Below are 18694 nucleotides of genomic sequence, written 5' to 3' on the forward strand. Positions count from 1 at the left end.
GTCTGGGGTAGTGAGGGGGTAGTGGCTGGGTCTGGGGTAGTGAGGGGGCAGTGGCTGGGTCTGGGGTAGTGAGGGGGTAGTGGCTGGGTCTGGGGTAGTGAGGGGGTAGTGGCTGGGTCTGGGGTAGTGAGGGGGTAGCGGCTGGGTCTGGGGTAGTAAGGGGGTAGCGGCTGGGTCTGGGGTAGTGAGGGGGCAGTGGCTGGGTCTGGGGTAGTGAGGGGGCAGCGGCTGGGTCTGGGGTAGTGAGGGGGCAGTGGCTGGGTCTGGGGTAGTGGCTGGGTCTGGGGCAGTGGTTGGGTCTGGGGTAGTGAGGGGGCAGTGGTTGGGTCTGGGGTAGTGAGGGGGCAGTGGCTGGGTCTGGGGTAGTGAGGGGGTAGCGGCTGGGTCTGGGGTAGTGAGGGGGCAGTAGCTGGGTCTGGGGTAGTGAGGGGGCAGTGGCTGGGTCTGGGGTAGTGAGGGGGCAGAGGCTGGGTCTGGGGTAGTGAGGGGGTAGTGGCTGGGTCTGGGGTAGTGAGGGGGCAGTGGCTGGGTCTGGGGTAGTGAGGGGGTAGTGGCTGGGTCTGGGGTAGTGAGGGAGCAGTGGCTGGGTCTGGGGTAGTGAGGGGGCAGTGGCTGGGTCTGGGGTAGTGAGGGGGTAGTGGCTGGGTCTGGGGTAGTGAGGGGGCAGTGGCTGGGTCTGGGGTAGTGAGGGGGTAGTGGCTGGGTCTGGGGTAGTGAGGGGTAGTGAGGGGGCAGCGGCTGGGTCTGGGGTAGTGAGGGGGCAGCGGCTGGGTCTGGGGTAGTGAGGGGGTAGCGGCTGGGTCTGGGGTAGTGAGGGGGTAGAGGCTGGGTCTGGGGTAGTGAGGGGGCAGCGGCTGGGTCTGGGGTAGTGAGGGGGTAGCGGCTGGGTCTGGGGTAGTGAGGGGGCAGTGGCTGGGTCTGGGGTAGTGAGGGGGTAGAGGCTGGGTCTGGGGTAGTGAGGGGGCAGCGGCTGGGTCTGGGGTAGTGAGGGGGCAGCGGCTGGGTCTGGGGTAGTGAGGGGGTAGCGGCTGGGTCTGGGGTAGTGAGGGGGCAGTGGCTGGGTCTGGGGTAGTGAGGGGGTAGAGGCTGGGTCTGGGGTAGTGAGGGGGCAGCGGCTGGGTCTGGGGTAGTGAGGGGGTAGCGGCTGGGTCTGGGGTAGTGAGGGGGCAGTGGCTGGGTCTGGGGTAGTGAGGGGGTAGCGGCTGGGTCTGGGGTAGTGAGGGGGTAGTGGCTGGGTCTGGGGTAGTGAGGGGGCAGTGGCTGGGTCTGGGGTAGTGAGGGGGCAGCGGCTGGGTCTGGGGTAGTGAGGGGGTAGTGGCTGGGTCTGGGGTAGTGAGGGGGCAGTGGCTGGGTCTGGGGTAGTGACAGATATGTCAGCAATGTTTGTGCTTCACATCCAAAATGACACAATATCCTGACTATCATTATAATTATAATTATTATTATTATCATTATTATCATTATTATTATAATAATAATAATGATGATAATTATTATTATCTGTATTTTTTAAACAGCTTTTTCTAAGTAAGTGAACACAGACTGAAGTAATGATTTATTTAAACATTAAAATTAAAATGTCAGGTTTGAGTTATTTGAAGAAACGTTGCTGCTGTTATCATCAGTTTACATCACTTCCTGTTGTTTAGTCAACATTTCAGAGTAAAAGTCCAAAAATAGCCTCGAATAATGTGAATAATGTGAATAATGTGAATAATGTGAATAATGTGAATAATGTGAATAATGTGATCAGCTGATCAGCTGAGATAATTAACAGCCTCTAACATGACGTCATGTTTAATATGTTTATAGTTTAAACTTCAATTAGAAGAAAAAGACATGAAAACAGAGGATTGAAAGGATCCAATCAGCTGACTGAGTGAGCCCCGCCCCCTGCACGCACACACACACACACACACACACACACACACACACACACACTCCTCCCCCTCCTCGGCTCTCGGTGTTAATCCGCCTCTCTCTCTCTCTGCAGTCATCATGGCGGAAATTAAAACGGGAATCTTCGCTAAGAATGTCCAGAAAAGGTTGAACCGCGCTCAGGAGAAGGTAAGAGAGCTGCTGATGAAGCGGAGGGTGATGATGATGATGATGATGATGATGATGATGAGGGTGAAGCTGAGGGTGGTGGTGATGGTGGTGGTGATGGGGGAGGACAGATGGAGGAGTAACGGAGGATGAGCAGGCCGCTGCGTTTCTCTTTTCTTTTTATTGCTTTATTTGTGATTATCAGAGCCGGTGACGTCATGATGTTGCCAAAAATAATCACATAAAAACACCAAAATCATTAGAAAGTGATGCAGCGCTCTGATTGGCTGACGCATAACGACGGCGGATTAACGTTGACTGTAACACCTCGACATGACGTCATGTGTGCGGTGAAACAGCTCGCGCGTGTCTTTCACTTTTTAAACAACATGACGCCAAGGTCGCGAGGGGGGGGGGGGGGGGGGGGGCGGGGGATACCCCCTCTGCGGCTTCATGACGTCATTTCTGACGCCTGCTAGTTATTCTTAGGAGAAGCCTTCTGGACTATATATTATATATATAGTATATATACTACTATATATATTATATATATATATACATATATATATATAATATATATATAGTAGTATATATATATTATATATATATATACTACTATATATATATATAATATATATATAGTAATATATATATATATATATATATATATATATATATATATATATATATATATACTACTATATAAATATTATATATATAGTAGTATATATACTATATATATTATATATATAGTATATATACTACTATATATATATTATATATGTATATATGAGAGCTGTCCATGGTGCTGAAACATTAGCTGGTTCTGTTAGAACAGTGAGAGCTGTCCATGGTGCTGAAACATTAGCTGGTTCTGTTAGAACAGTGAGAGCTGTCCATGGTGCTGAAACATTAGCTGGTTCTGTTAGAACAGTGAGAGCTGTCCGTGGTGCTGAAACATTAGCTGGTTCTGTTAGAACAGTGAGAGCTGTCCGTGGTGCTGAAACATTAGCTGGTTCTGTTAGAACAGTGAGAGCTGTCCATGGTGCTGAAACATTAGCTGGTTCTGTTAGAACAGTGAGAGCTGTCCGTGGTGCTGAAACATTAGCTGGTTCTGTTAGAACAGTGAGAGCTGTCCGTGGTGCTGAAACATTAGCTGGTTCTGTTAGAACAGCAGAACATTGGATCAATCTGTTAATAAAGTAAAGAACAGGTTTGGGTTAAAGGTTCTAACCCTTCAGTACAATATGAAACATGTCATCAGTTATAAATGAATGTTATTTTCAGGTTCTGCAGAAGCTCGGTAAAGCAGACGAGACCAAAGATGAGCAGTTTGAACAAGTGGTCGTTAACTTCAGGAGACAAGAGGTGAGAACATTTACACAGATAACACTAGATATAACATTTATACCTTTATATAACACTAGATATAACATTTATACCTTTATATAACACTAGATATAACATTAATACCTTTATATAACACTAGATATAACATTTATACATTTATATAACACTAGATATAACATTTATATAACACTAGATATAACATTTATACCTTTATATAACACTAGATATAACATTAATACCTTTATATAACACTAGATATAACATTTATATAACACTAGATATAACATTTATACATTTATATAACACTAGATATAACATTTATACATTTATATAACACTAGATATAACATTAATACATTTATATAACACTAGATATAACATTTATACATTTATATAACACTAGATATAACATTTATACATTTATATAACACTAGATATAACATTTATACCTTTATATAACACTAGATATAACATTTATACATTTATATAACACTAGATATAACATTAATACCTTTATATAACACTAGATATAACATTTATACCTTTATATAACACTAGATATAACATTTATACCTTTATATAACATTAGATATAACATTTATACATTTATATAACACTAGATATAACATTTATACCTTTATATAACACTAGATATAACATTTATATAACACTAGATATAACATTTATACATTTATATAACACTAGATATAACATTTATACATTTATATAACACTAGATATAACATTTATATAACACTAGATATAACATTTATACCTTTATATAACACTAGATATAACATTTATATAACACTAGATATAACATTTATACCATGAATCTGCTTCTCTGCAGTCTGAAGGCTCGCGGTTGCAACGGGAGATGAAGTCCTACATGTCTTCAATTAAAGGTGAGAATTTATTAAACACATGCACATACATCATATATATATATATAAATATATATAAATATGATGTATATATATATATATATATAACCAGTTGAGCCCATGGGGACAGGCTTCGGGTTGGAACTCTAACAACAGCTCAGTGAAACTTTCATTCAGCTGCTCGGACACAGAAACTCATGTTAATGTCAGAGGAAGTTTGAACTCTGCCGTTACTTTACCCACAATGCACCTCAGCACTCACTGAGCCTCTCTGTGACGTGGTCTGTAGTTCCTGAACGCCTCATTAACACAAACAGCTGGGACACTAGACTGCAGCTGTGACTATAAAACACATACTTGTAGATATTTGTAGATAATATGTGATTTATCAACATCCACTGAACAAAGATGACACAGGTTAATAGTTGCCATGACAACATCCATCGGTTTACTTTGTTGTTGCAGGGATGCAGCAGGCCTCCATCAACCTGACTCAGTCTCTGCATGAAGTCTATGAGCCAGACTGGCACGGCAAAGATGACGTCATGGTCATCGGGAAGGTGAGAGTCACTAAATGATGACACCTGAATGCATCACACAGACATAACAGGGCACCTGAATGCATCACACAGACATAACAGGGCACCTGAATGCATCACACAGACATAACAGGACACCTGAATGCATCACACAGACATAACAGGACACCTGAATGCATCACACAGACATAACAGGGCACCTGAATGCATCACACAGACATAACAGGACACCTGAATGCATCACACAGACATAACAGGACCCCTGAATGCATCACACAGACATAACAGGACACCTGAATGCATCACACAGACATAACAGGACACCTGAATGCATCACACAGACATAACAGGGCACCTGAATGCATCACACAGACATAACAGGACACCTGAATGCATCACACAGACATAACAGGACACCTGAATGCATCACACAGACATAACAGGACACCTGAATGCATCACACAGACATAACAGGACCCCTGAATGCATCACACAGACATAACAGGACACCTGAATGCATCACACAGACATAACAGGACACCTGAATGCATCACACAGACATAACAGGACACCTGAATGCATCACACAGACATAACAGGGCACCTGAATGCATCACACAGACATAACAGGGCACCTGAATGCATCACACAGACATAACAGGGCACCTGAATGCATCACACAGACATAATAGGGCACCTGAATGCATCACACAGACATAACAGGACACCTGAATGCATCACACAGACATAACAGGACCCCTGAATGCATCACACAGACATAACAGGACACCTGAATGCATCACACAGACATAACAGGACACCTGAATGCATCACACAGACATAACAGGGCACCTGAATGCATCACACAGGCATAATAGGGCACCTGAATGCATCACACAGACATAACAGGACACCTGAATGCATCACACAGACATAACAGGACACCTGAATGCATCACACAGACATAACAGGACACCTGAATGCATCACCCAGACATAACAGGACCCCTGAATGCATCACACAGACATAACAGGACACCTGAATGCATCACACAGACATAACAGGGCACCTGAATGCATCACACAGACATAACAGGGCACCTGAATGCATCACACAGACATAACAGGACACCTGAATGCATCACACAGACATAACAGGGCACCTGAATGCATCACACAGACATAACAGGGCACCTGAATGCATCACACAGACATAACAGGACACCTGAACGCATCACACAGACATAACAGGACACCTGAATGCATCACACAGACATAACAGGACACCTGAATGCATCACACAGACATAACAGGGCACCTGAATGCATCACACAGACATAACAGGACACCTGAATGCATCACACAAACATAACAGGACCCCTGAATGCATCACACAGACATAACAGGACACCTGAATGCATCACACAGACATAACAGGGCACCTGAATGCATCACACAGACATAACAGGACACCTGAATGCATCACACAGACATAACAGGACACCTGAATGCATCACACAGACATAACAGGACACCTGACCTCAGCACCATGTTTTTAATGTTAGTAAAGGGTTAGGGTTGATGTTATGAGCCGACCTGGGGAAGTAACATCAATGAAGGAAAAATGAATGAGATGAAAGAAAGCAGTCAGCAGCCTTCACCAGCTGTGATGTCACCACTCAGTTGACACAGCTCTAAAGTTTTTAGGATCATTGGAAACTGTTAAACTGGTAAAATATTATTTTCTATGTACTGTATGTTGTGCTGGAAATGACGTATTGGAAATTGATAAACTATGTGTCATTTAAACTTCACTTCCTGTTGCTGTAGGCATGTGGACAGTATGTATATAATATAATAAGGACAATCTGTATACAGTACATTTGATGTAAGTGTGATAACCCTAAAAATGGTCTAAAAGCCCCTGCTGCTGACTTCCTGTTGCCATAATAATCATTTAGTGAAGAATAAACATTTTTATAAAAATCTGATTTTGCACACAGAAGTTAAATGTCATTTCCTTCCTACCAAATTTCATACATCTATGTCATATTTAAAGGTGGGGGGGGGGGCCCTGGTGGTTGAGTGGTTAGAGCTACATAATCACAGCATCCCTGGTTCGAATCCAGCCAGAGACCTTTGCTGCAGGTCCTCTCTCTCTTCCTGTTTCCTGTCAGCCTCTCTGACAGTTACTATTTGAATAAAGGAAAAAACATTTGAACCCAAGACCCGTATCACATATGTAGTTACGCCTCTGCTGATGCATGTGAAACGCTCTGGGAGTAATTATGGGGCGCTATAGAGTCAACTGGCCACACTTATACTTGGTGAGTCTTTGCACGTCTCAAAGGTCTCAAATGGGTTCATAAAATCACAATTGACAGACGAAAGCCACAATAGCTGACTTCCTGTTGGTACAAACAATCATAATGTCCAAAGTGCTGATGTGCAGAGAGGATGAGGAAGTGGAGGAAGGCCTTCCTGTAGCTCTGTGGTGGAGGAAGGCCTTCCTGTAGCTCTGTGGTGGAGGAAGGCCTTCCTGTAGCTCTTTGGTGGAGGAAGGCCTTCCTGTAGCTCTTTGGTGGAGGAAGGCCTTCCTGTAGCTCTTTGGTGGAGGAAGGCCTTCCTGTAGCTCTGTGGTGGAGGAAGGCCTTCCTGTAGCTCATTGGTGGAGGAAGGCCTTCCTGTAGCTCTGTGGTGGAGGAAGGCCTTCCTGTAGCTCATTGGTGGAGGAAGGCCTTCCTGTAGCTCTGTGGTGGAGGAAGGCCTTCCTGTAGCTCTTTGGTGGAGGAAGGCCTTCCTGTAGCTCTGTGGTGGAGGAAGGCCTTCCTGTAGCTCATTGGTGGAGGAAGGCCTTCCTGTAGCTCATTGGTGGAGGAAGGCCTTCCTGTAGCTCTGTGGTGGAGGAAGGCCTTCCTGTAGCTCATTGGTGGAGGAAGGCCTTCCTGTAGCTCTGTGGTGGAGGAAGGCCTTCCTGTAGCTCTGTGGTGGAGGAAGGCCTTCCTGTAGCTCTGTGGTGGAGGAAGGCCTTCCTGTAGCTCTGTGGTGGAGGAAGGCTTTCCTGTAGCTCTGTGGTGGAGGAAGGCCTTCCTGTAGCTCATTGGTGGAGGAAGGCCTTCCTGTAGCTCTGTGGTGGAGGAAGGCCTTCCTGTAGCTCTGTGGTGGAGGAAGGCCTTCCTGTAGCTCTGTGGTGGAGGAAGGCCTTCCTGTAGCTCTTTGGTGGAGGAAGGCCTTCCTGTAGCTCTGTGGTGGAGGAAGGCCTTCCTGTAGCTCTTTGGTGGAGGAAGGCCTTCCTGTAGCTCTGTGGTGGAGGAAGGCCTTCCTGTAGCTCTGTGGTGGAGGAAGGCCTTCCTGTAGCTCATTGGTGGAGGAAGGCCTTCCTGTAGCTCATTGGTGGAGGAAGGCCTTCCTGTAGCTCTGTGGTGGAGGAAGGCCTTCCTGTAGCTCTGTGGTGGAGGAAGGCCTTCCTGTAGCTCTGTGGTGGAGGAAGGCCTTCCTGTAGCTCTGTGGTGGAGGAAGGCCTTCCTGTAGCTCATTGGTGGAGGAAGGCCTTCCTGTAGCTCTGTGGTGGAGGAAGGCCTTCCTGTAGCTCTGTGGTGGAGGAAGGCCTTCCTGTAGCTCATTGGTGGAGGCAGACACAGAACACACAACGCAGAGCGTGATGTGAGTTTTAGAAGTTTTGATGTGGTGTGTGTTTTCCTGCAGGACTGTGATGCATTGTGGGAAGATTTCCACAACAAACTGGTGGACTCGACCCTGCTGAACCTGGACGAGTACCTGCTGCAGTTTCCAGACCTGAAGGTAACACACAGTTTGTCATTGGAACTGAAACGTTGACGTGTTGATGGACTGAAAGCTGAAGCAAAGTGACTTTTCAGACTCGTGTGGCCAAAAGAAGTCGGAAACTTATCGACTACGACAGCGCTCGGCATCATATGGAAACTCTGCAGACTTCTGGGATGAAGAACGATCGGAAGATGATGAAGGTTAGTTGACTTTGGCTCCATATGTTAAAGGCCCAGATGAATAAATGAACTGATTGCTTCTGTTGAGTCAATCATCATGTGATGACCAATCAGTCACAATGATGGAGTCAGGCCTGCTGATTGATGAAGACTTGACCAACAGGAAGTACCAAAGCTAGACAAACCGTCCAACAGAACCTGAACAGAAAACACTGATAGAACTAACGAGGGTTAGTGAGTGATTGGCTGAAAGGACTCAGGAGACAGAGAGATGAGCAGGTATGAAGGGAACAAACAAGGAAAACAGAGCAAACCAAAGATTCAAAGGACTAAAAGTCCCACAACTATGAGTCCAGTACAGATGCATGTGTGTATGTATATTTGATTTAACCTTACATTATATTTAATATGACAACATATTATTGGTATGTTTTATTATATCAGACAGTCCCTCTGCTGGTCAATGATCCAGTGGCTGTGGAGACTGTAAAATATGTACCTGTTTTAGGAGGCAGGTGTCACCTGTACAGGTGTATTATGTTACCTTGATGTGTGTGCAGGCAGACGACGAGCTGAAAAAGGCCCAGAGAGTGTTTGATGAGCTGGATGTTGGTCTGCAGGATGAACTGCCATCTCTGTGGGAAAGGTGAGTCAGATTATACACACACTGGATCTGTTATTGCTGAACATGAAAGATGCATGTACAGTGTGCACAGTTTGATTACATGTTGCTATGGAAACGTGGCTCTTTGTGTTTGATGCTGAATGATTCAAACAGCCCTCTCTGACTAATCAGCTGACACCATGAAGTCACGACACATTTAAAGTCTCAACAATTGACTGAAAGTCAAATGTAATAAATCCCCTCTGAGCCTCAGTCGTCTGTTCAGAGACTCCGAGGAAGATAAATTAAGAACGTTTTAAAGACGATGGGATCAGCAGCTCTAACACTTTGTCTTTCTGCAGCCGGGTCGGATTCTACATCAGCACTTACAAAAGTGTGACGAGTCTGGAGGCAAAGTTTCACCGCGAGATTTCTCTGGTGAGGAGGGGAAGGGCTCAAAAAGTAGTTTTACACACTTTGTCATGTAATTATTAACAGAGGACAATGCTGCTGTGAGTTTAATATGAAATAATCCAGCTGTTTGCTCAGTGTGACGTCATGTGACCAATGTGATGTCACCTGGACTGTGAGGAAGTGTTTTCACTGATCAATCCTTGTAACCTTTTCTCCAGGTGTGTAGGCAGCTGTATGAGGTGATGACCAAACTTGCTGAGCAGCACTCTGACAAAATGTTCACCATCCAAGGAGCACCGAGGTCAGTACGAGCTTTCACTGCTTTCAGTGTCACTACTTACATTATAAATGTTAAATTAAACATCGACTCAGACACACAGTAGGATATAAATATATAGTCCACATCTAAATGAACATGAGAGGTCAGACTGTCATGTAGACAGTTAGGTCCGTACATATTTGGACATATTATTAGCATATTATTTGTTTAGTAAAACATATTCAACTTACAGCTTTATAATGAATCTGGGTTTTAATTCAGACTCTCAGCTTTAATCCAAACTGTAGAAAGCGTTTAGAGTTACAGATGTTTAATATGTAGCAGCCTGTTTCTGAGCGGACCATCAATAACTGGACAGGTTTGGACCTTTATTTCATTATCAATTAAGCTGCTCAAATGTCTGGAGTTGATTCCAGGTGTGAAGCTACAACCATCTAAAGAGCTCTCACTGCAAACCTACTACCATCTAAAGAGCTCTCACTGCAAACCTACAACCATCTAAAGAGCTCTCACTGCAAACCTACAACCATCTAAAGAGCTCTCACTGCAAACCTACAACCATCTAAAGAGCTCTCACTGCAAACCTACAACCATCTAAAGAGCTCTCACTGCAAACCTACAACCATCTAAAGAGCTCTCACTGCAACCCTACAACCATCTAAAGAGCTCTCAATGCAACCCTACAACCATCTAAAGAGCTCTCACTGCAAACCTACAACCATCTAAAGAGCTGTCAATACAAACCTACAACCATCTAAAGAGCTCTCAATGCAAACCTACAACCATCTAAAGAGCTCTCAATACAAACCTACAACCATCTAAAGAGCTCTCACTGCAACCCTACAACCATCTAAAGAGCTCTCAATGCAAACCTACAACCATCTAAAGAGCTCTCAATGCAACCCTACAACCATCTAAAGAGCTCTCACTGAAAACCTACAACCATCTAAAGAGCTCTCACTGCAACCCTACAACCATCTAAAGAGCTCTCACTGCAACCCTACAACCATCTAAAGAGCTCTCACTGCAAACCTACAACCATCTAAAGAGCTCTCACTGCAAACCTACAACCATCTAAAGAGCTCTCAATACAAACCTACAACCATCTAAAGAGCTCTCAATACAAACCTACAACCATCTAAAGAGCTCTCACTGCAACCCTACAACCATCTAAAGAGCTCTCAATGCAAACCTACAACCATCTAAAGAGCTCTCAATGCAAACCTACAACCATCTAAAGAGCTCTCAATGCAACCCTACAACCATCTAAAGAGCTCTCACTGCAACCCTACAACCATCTAAAGAGCTCTCACTGCAAACCTACAACCATCTAAAGAGCTCTCAATGCAACCCTACAACCATCTAAAGAGCTCTCACTGCAACCCTACAACCATCTTAAGAGCTCTCAATGCAACCCTACAACCATCTAAAGAGCTCTCACTGCAACCCTACAACCATCTAAAGAGCTCTCAATACAAACCTACAACCATCTAAAGAGCTCTCACTGCAAACCTACAACCATCTAAAGAGCTCTCAATACAAACCTACAACCATCTAAAGAACTCTCAATGCAAACCTACAACCATCTAAAGAGCTCTCAATACAAACCTACAACCATCTAAAGAGCTCTCACTGCAAACCTACAACCATCTAAAGAGCTCTCAATACAAACCTACAACCATCTAAAGAGCTCTCACTGCAAACCTACAACCATCTAAAGAGCTCTCACTGCAACCCTACAACCATCTAAAGAGCTCTCAATGCAACCCTACAACCATCTAAAGAGCTCTCACTGCAAACCTACAACCATCTAAAGAGCTGTCAATACAAACCTACAACCATCTAAAGAGCTCTCAATGCAAACCTACAACCATCTAAAGAGCTCTCAATACAAACCTACAACCATCTAAAGAGCTCTCACTGCAACCCTACAACCATCTAAAGAGCTCTCAATGCAAACCTACAACCATCTAAAGAGCTCTCAATGCAACCCTACAACCATCTAAAGAGCTCTCACTGAAAACCTACAACCATCTAAAGAGCTCTCACTGCAACCCTACAACCATCTAAAGAGCTCTCACTGCAACCCTACAACCATCTAAAGAGCTCTCACTGCAAACCTACAACCATCTAAAGAGCTCTCACTGCAAACCTACAACCATCTAAAGAGCTCTCAATACAAACCTACAACCATCTAAAGAGCTCTCAATGCAAACCTACAACCATCTAAAGAGCTCTCAATGCAAACCTACAACCATCTAAAGAGCTCTCAATGCAACCCTACAACCATCTAAAGAGCTCTCACTGCAACCCTACAACCATCTAAAGAGCTCTCACTGCAAACCTACAACCATCTAAAGAGCTCTCAATACAACCCTACAACCATCTAAAGAGCTCTCACTGCAAACCTACAACCATCTAAAGAGCTTTCAATGCAACCCTACAACCATCTAAAGAGCTCTCACTGCAACCCTACAACCATCTTAAGAGCTCTCAATGCAACCCTACAACCATCTAAAGAGCTCTCACTGCAACCCTACAACCATCTAAAGAGCTCTCAATACAAACCTACAACCATCTAAAGAGCTCTCACTGCAAACCTACAACCATCTAAAGAGCTCTCAATACAAACCTACAACCATCTAAAGAGCTCTCAATGCAACCCTACAACCATCTAAAGAGCTCTCACTGCAACCCTACAACCATCTAAAGAGCTCTCACTGCAAACCTACAACCATCTAAAGAGCTCTCACTGCAACCTTACAACCATCTAAAGAGCTCTCACTGCAACCTTACAACCATCTAAAGAGCTCTCACTGCAAACCTACAACCATCTAAAGAGCTCTCACTGCAACCTTACAACCATCTAAAGAGCTCTCAATGCAAACCTACAACCATCTAAAGAGTTCTCACTGCAAACCTACAACCATCTAAAGAGCTCTCAATGCAAACCTACAACCATCTAAAGAGCTCTCACTGCAACCTTACAACCATCTAAAGAGCTCTCAATGCAAACCTACAACCATCTAAAGAGCTCTCAATGCAACCCTACAACCATCTAAAGAGCTCTCACTGCAACCCTACAACCATCTAAAGAGCTCTCAATGCAACCCTACAACCATCTAAAGAGCTCTCACTGCAAACCTACAACCATCTAAAGAGCTCTCAATACAACCCTACAACCATCTAAAGAGCTCTCACTGCAAACCTACAACCATCTTAAGAGCTCTCAATGCAAACCTACAACCATCTAAAGAGCTCTCACTGCAACCCTACAACCGTCTAAAGAGCTCTCACTGCAAACCTACAACCATCTAAAGAGCTCTCACTGCAAACCTACAACCATCTGAAGAGCTCTCAATGCAAACCTACAACCATCTAAAGAGCTCTCACTGCAACCCTACAACCATCTAAAGAGCTCTCACTGCAACCCTACAACCATCTAAAGAGCTCTCACTGCAAACCTACAACCATCTAAAGAGCTCTCAATGCAAACCTACAACCATCTAAAGAGCTCTCACTGCAAACCTACAACCATCTAAAGAGCTCTCACTGCAACCTTATAACCATCTAAAGAGTTCTCACTGCAACCTTACAACCATCTAAAGAGCTCTCACTGCAAACCTACAACCATCTAAAGAGCTCTCACTGCAACCTTACAACCATCTAAAGAGCTCTCACTGCAACCCTACAACCATCTAAAGAGCTCTCAATGCAACCCTACAACCATCTAAAGAGCTCTCACTGCAAACCTACAACCATCTAAAGAGCTGTCAATACAAACCTACAACCATCTAAAGAGCTCTCAATGCAAACCTACAACCATCTAAAGAGCTCTCAATACAAACCTACAACCATCTAAAGAGCTCTCACTGCAACCCTACAACCATCTAAAGAGCTCTCAATGCAAACCTACAACCATCTAAAGAGCTCTCAATGCAACCCTACAACCATCTAAAGAGCTCTCACTGAAAACCTACAACCATCTAAAGAGCTCTCACTGCAACCCTACAACCATCTAAAGAGCTCTCACTGCAACCCTACAACCATCTAAAGAGCTCTCACTGCAAACCTACAACCATCTAAAGAGCTCTCACTGCAAACCTACAACCATCTAAAGAGCTCTCAATACAAACCTACAACCATCTAAAGAGCTCTCAATGCAAACCTACAACCATCTAAAGAGCTCTCAATGCAAACCTACAACCATCTAAAGAGCTCTCAATGCAACCCTACAACCATCTAAAGAGCTCTCACTGCAACCCTACAACCATCTAAAGAGCTCTCACTGCAAACCTACAACCATCTAAAGAGCTCTCAATACAACCCTACAACCATCTAAAGAGCTCTCACTGCAAACCTACAACCATCTAAAGAGCTTTCAATGCAACCCTACAACCATCTAAAGAGCTCTCACTGCAACCCTACAACCATCTTAAGAGCTCTCAATACAAACCTACAACCATCTAAAGAGCTCTCAATACAACCCTACAACCATCTAAAGAGCTCTCACTGCAAACCTACAACCATCTAAAGAGCTTTCAATGCAACCCTACAACCATCTAAAGAGCTCTCACTGCAACCCTACAACCATCTAAAGAGCTCTCAATACAAACCTACAACCATCTAAAGAGCTCTCACTGCAAACCTACAACCATCTAAAGAGCTCTCAATACAAACCTACAACCATCTAAAGAACTCTCAATGCAAACCTACAACCATCTAAAGAGCTCTCAATACAAACCTACAACCATCTAAAGAGCTCTCACTGCAAACCTACAACCATCTAAAGAGCTCTCAATACAAACCTACAACCATCTAAAGAGCTCTCACTGCAAACCTACAACCATCTAAAGAGCTCTCAATACAAACCTACAACCATCTAAAGAGCTCTCACTGCAAACCTACAACCATCTAAAGAGCTTTCAATGCAACCCTACAACCATCTAAAGAGCTCTCACTGCAACCCTACAACCATCTTAAGAGCTCTCAATGCAACCCTACAACCATCTAAAGAGCTCTCACTGCAACCCTACAACCATCTAAAGAGCTCTCAATACAAACCTACAACCATCTAAAGAGCTCTCACTGCAAACCTACAACCATCTAAAGAGCTCTCAATACAAACCTACAACCATCTAAAGAACTCTCAATGCAAACCTACAACCATCTAAAGAGCTCTCAATACAAACCTACAACCATCTAAAGAGCTCTCACTGCAAACCTACAACCATCTAAAGAGCTCTCAATACAAACCTACAACCATCTAAAGAGCTCTCAATGCAACCCTACAACCATCTAAAGAGCTCTCACTGCAACCCTACAACCATCTAAAGAGCTCTCAATGCAAACCTACAACCATCTAAAGAGCTCTCACTGCAAACCTACAACCATCTAAAGAGCTCTCACTGCAAACCTACAACCATCTAAAGAGCTCTCAATACAAACCTACAACCATCTAAAGAGCTCTCAATACAAACCTACAACCATCTAAAGAGCTCTCACTGCAACCCTACAACCATCTAAAGAGCTCTCAATGCAACCCTACAACCATCTAAAGAGCTCTCACTGCAAACCTACAACCATCTAAAGAGCTCTCAATACAACCCTACAACCATCTAAAGAGCTCTCACTGCAAACCTACAACCATCTTAAGAGCTCTCAATGCAAACCTACAACCATCTAAAGAGCTCTCACTGCAACCCTACAACCGTCTAAAGAGCTCTCACTGCAAACCTACAACCATCTAAAGAGCTCTCAATGCAAACCTACAACCATCTAAAGAGCTCTCACTGCAACCCTACAACCATCTAAAGAGCTCTCAATACAAACCTACAACCATCTAAAGAGCTCTCAATGCAACCCTACAACCATCTAAAGAGCTCTCAATGCAACCCTACAACCATCTAAAGAGCTCTCACTGCAACCATACAACCATCTAAAGAGCTCTCACTGCAAACCTACAACCATCTAAAGAGCTCTCACTGCAACCCTACAACCATCTAAAGAGCTCTCAATGCAAACCTACAACCATCTAAAGAGCTCTCACTGCAAACCTACAACCATCTAAAGAGCTCTCACTGCAAACCTACAACCATCTGAAGAGCTCTCAATGCAAACCTACAACCATCTAAAGAGCTCTCACTGCAAACCTACAACCATCTAAAGAGCTCTCACTGCAACCCTACAACCATCTAAAGAGCTCTCACTGCAAACCTACAACCATCTAAAGAGCTCTCACTGCAGGTGTACTGATGGACAACATAGTGTGAAGCCAACCAGGAGGTTCTGAAAGCAAAGAAGTGGAATCTCACTGCAGACTAACCCTAACCCAGCTGCAGTAAAGGTTCCTCTAACAGGGTTAGTGGGATTCTTCCTGTGTTCATGTGGTCTCTTTGTGTCCCCTCAGTGATTCTGGACCTCTGCGGCTTGCCAGAACACCATCACCACCAGAAGACGAGAGTCCACCTGAGAGTCCAGACGCAAGCTCCAATCACATGCTCCGCCCCGTCTCACCTGGACCTCCACGGCCCAAATCCCCAATACAGGTAGATCTAACTCTGACCTGATCCAGATCCACAATACAGGTAGATCTAACTCTGACCCGATCCAGATCCACAATACAGGTAGATCTAACTCTGACCCGATCCAGAACCCCAATACAGGTAGATCTAACCCTGACCCGATCCAGAACCACAATACAGGTAGATCTAACCCTGACCCGATCCAGATCCCCAATACAGGTAGATCTAACCCTGACCCGATCCAGAACCACAATACAGGTAGATCTAACTCTGATTGTCGATGGTCTGCATTTTGAGGTAAACCAGAACTACAACCAGTCCTCCAGAAACACACAGGAACAATCTCATATATATTTATATATAAACTCCAGGTCAGGTCAAAGGTCAAACACAACGTGTGAACCTTGCCGCTGTAGCTGTGGCAGGGTCAGTTTATAAAGGGTCAGTTTATAAAGGGTCAGTTTATAAAGGGTCAGTTTATAAAGGGTTAGTTTATAAAGGGTCAGTTTATAAAGGGTCAGTTTATAAAGGGTCAGTTTATAAAGGGTTAGTTTATAAAGGGTTAGTTTATAAAGGGTCAGTTTATAAAGGGTTAGTTTATAAAGGGTCAGTTTATAAAGGGTCAGTTTATAAAGGGTCAGTTTATAAAGGGTCAGTTTATAAAGGGTTAGTTTATAAAGGGTCAGTTTATAAAGGGTCAGTTTATAAAGGGTTAGGGTTAGTTTATAAAGGGTCAGTTTATAAAGGGTCAGTTTATAAAGGGTCAGTTTATAAAGGGTTAGTTTATAAAGGGTTAGTTTATAAAGGGTTAGGGTCAGTTTATAAAGGGTCAGTTTATAAAGGGTCAGTTTATAAAGGGTCAGTTTATAAAGGGTTAGTTTATAAAGGGTCAGTTTATAAAGGGTCAGTTTATAAAGGGTCAGTTTATAAAGGGTTAGTTTATAAAGGGTTAGGGTCAGTTTATAAAGGGTTTGTTTATAAAGGGTCAGTTTATAAAGGGTTAGGGTTAGTTTATAAAGGGTTAGTTTATAAAGGGTCAGTTTATAAAGGGTCAGTTTATAAAGGGTCAGTTTATAAAGGGTTAGTTTATAAAGGGTTAGTTTATAAAGGGTTAGTTTATAAAGGGTCAGTTTATAAAGGGTCAGTTTATAAAGGGTCAGTTTATAAAGGGTTAGGGTCAGTTTATAAAGGGTCAGTTTATAAAGGGTTAGTTTATAAAGGGTTAGTTTATAAAGGGTTAGTTTATAAAGGGTCAGTTTATAAAGGGTCAGTTTATAAAGGGTCAGTTTATAAAGGGTCAGTTTATAAAGGGTCAGTTTATAAAGGGTCAGTTTATAAAGGGTTAGTTTATAAAGGGTTAGTTTATAAAGGGTTAGTTTATAAAGGGTTAGTTTATAAAGGGTCAGTTTATAAAGGGTTAGTTTATAAAGGGTTAGGGTTAGTTTATAAAGGGTCAGTTTATAAAGGTTCAGTTTATAAAGGGTTAGTTTATAAAGGGTTAGTTTATAAAGGGTCAGTTTATAAAGGGTTAGTTTATAAAGGGTTAGTTTATAAAGGGTCAGTTTATAAAGGGTCAGTTTATAAAGGGTTAGTTTATAAAGGGTTAGTTTATAAAGGGTCAGTTTATAAAGGGTTAGTTTATAAAGGGTCAGTTTATAAAGGGTTAGTTTATAAAGGGTTAGTTTATAAAGGGTCAGTTTATAAAGGGTTAGTTTATAAAGGGTCAGTTTATAAAGGGTTAGTTTATAAAGGGTTAGTTTATAAAGGGTCAGTTTATAAAGGGTTAGTTTATAAAGGGTCAGTTTATAAAGGGTTAGGGTCAGTTTATAAAGGGTCAGTTTATAAAGGGTTAGTTTATAAAGGGTCAGTTTATAAAGGGTTAGTTTATAAAGGGTTAGTTTATAAAGCCAGTTTATTGTTGTCATCAAACTGTTCAACTGGAAACTTCACAGTAACTTTCTGCGGCTGTTTTTCTTTGCTGCTACTAATGTCTGTTCATTGGTGAGTGAATCTGTAACAGCGGTTTATTGTCCTTTGTCTGTGTTGCTGTGTGTTGATTGAGTGAATATGGGTTACCTAACCCTAACCCTTT

General features: G+C 43.1%; 1 protein-coding gene across 1 annotated transcript in view; it reads left to right on the plus strand.

Annotated features, from left to right (window-relative positions):
• Positions 1 to 1998: 1998 nt before the first annotated feature.
• amph (amphiphysin) overlaps positions 1999 to 18694 on the plus strand; it is a 30278-nt gene continuing 13582 nt past the window's right edge. Inside the window, exons 1-10 of the mRNA XM_062415374.1 lie at positions 1999 to 2067; positions 3334 to 3414; positions 4245 to 4299; positions 4744 to 4838; positions 8521 to 8616; positions 8694 to 8801; positions 9341 to 9426; positions 9747 to 9822; positions 10017 to 10099; positions 16488 to 16626. Of these exons, the coding sequence (XP_062271358.1) occupies positions 1999 to 2067; positions 3334 to 3414; positions 4245 to 4299; positions 4744 to 4838; positions 8521 to 8616; positions 8694 to 8801; positions 9341 to 9426; positions 9747 to 9822; positions 10017 to 10099; positions 16488 to 16626 (888 nt within the window). The remainder of the gene's footprint in view (positions 2068 to 3333; positions 3415 to 4244; positions 4300 to 4743; positions 4839 to 8520; positions 8617 to 8693; positions 8802 to 9340; positions 9427 to 9746; positions 9823 to 10016; positions 10100 to 16487; positions 16627 to 18694) is intronic.

Source organism: Scomber scombrus, unplaced genomic scaffold, assembly GCF_963691925.1.
Source record: "Scomber scombrus unplaced genomic scaffold, fScoSco1.1 SCAFFOLD_128, whole genome shotgun sequence".
In the NCBI taxonomy this organism is placed as follows: domain Eukaryota; kingdom Metazoa; phylum Chordata; class Actinopteri; order Scombriformes; family Scombridae; genus Scomber; species Scomber scombrus.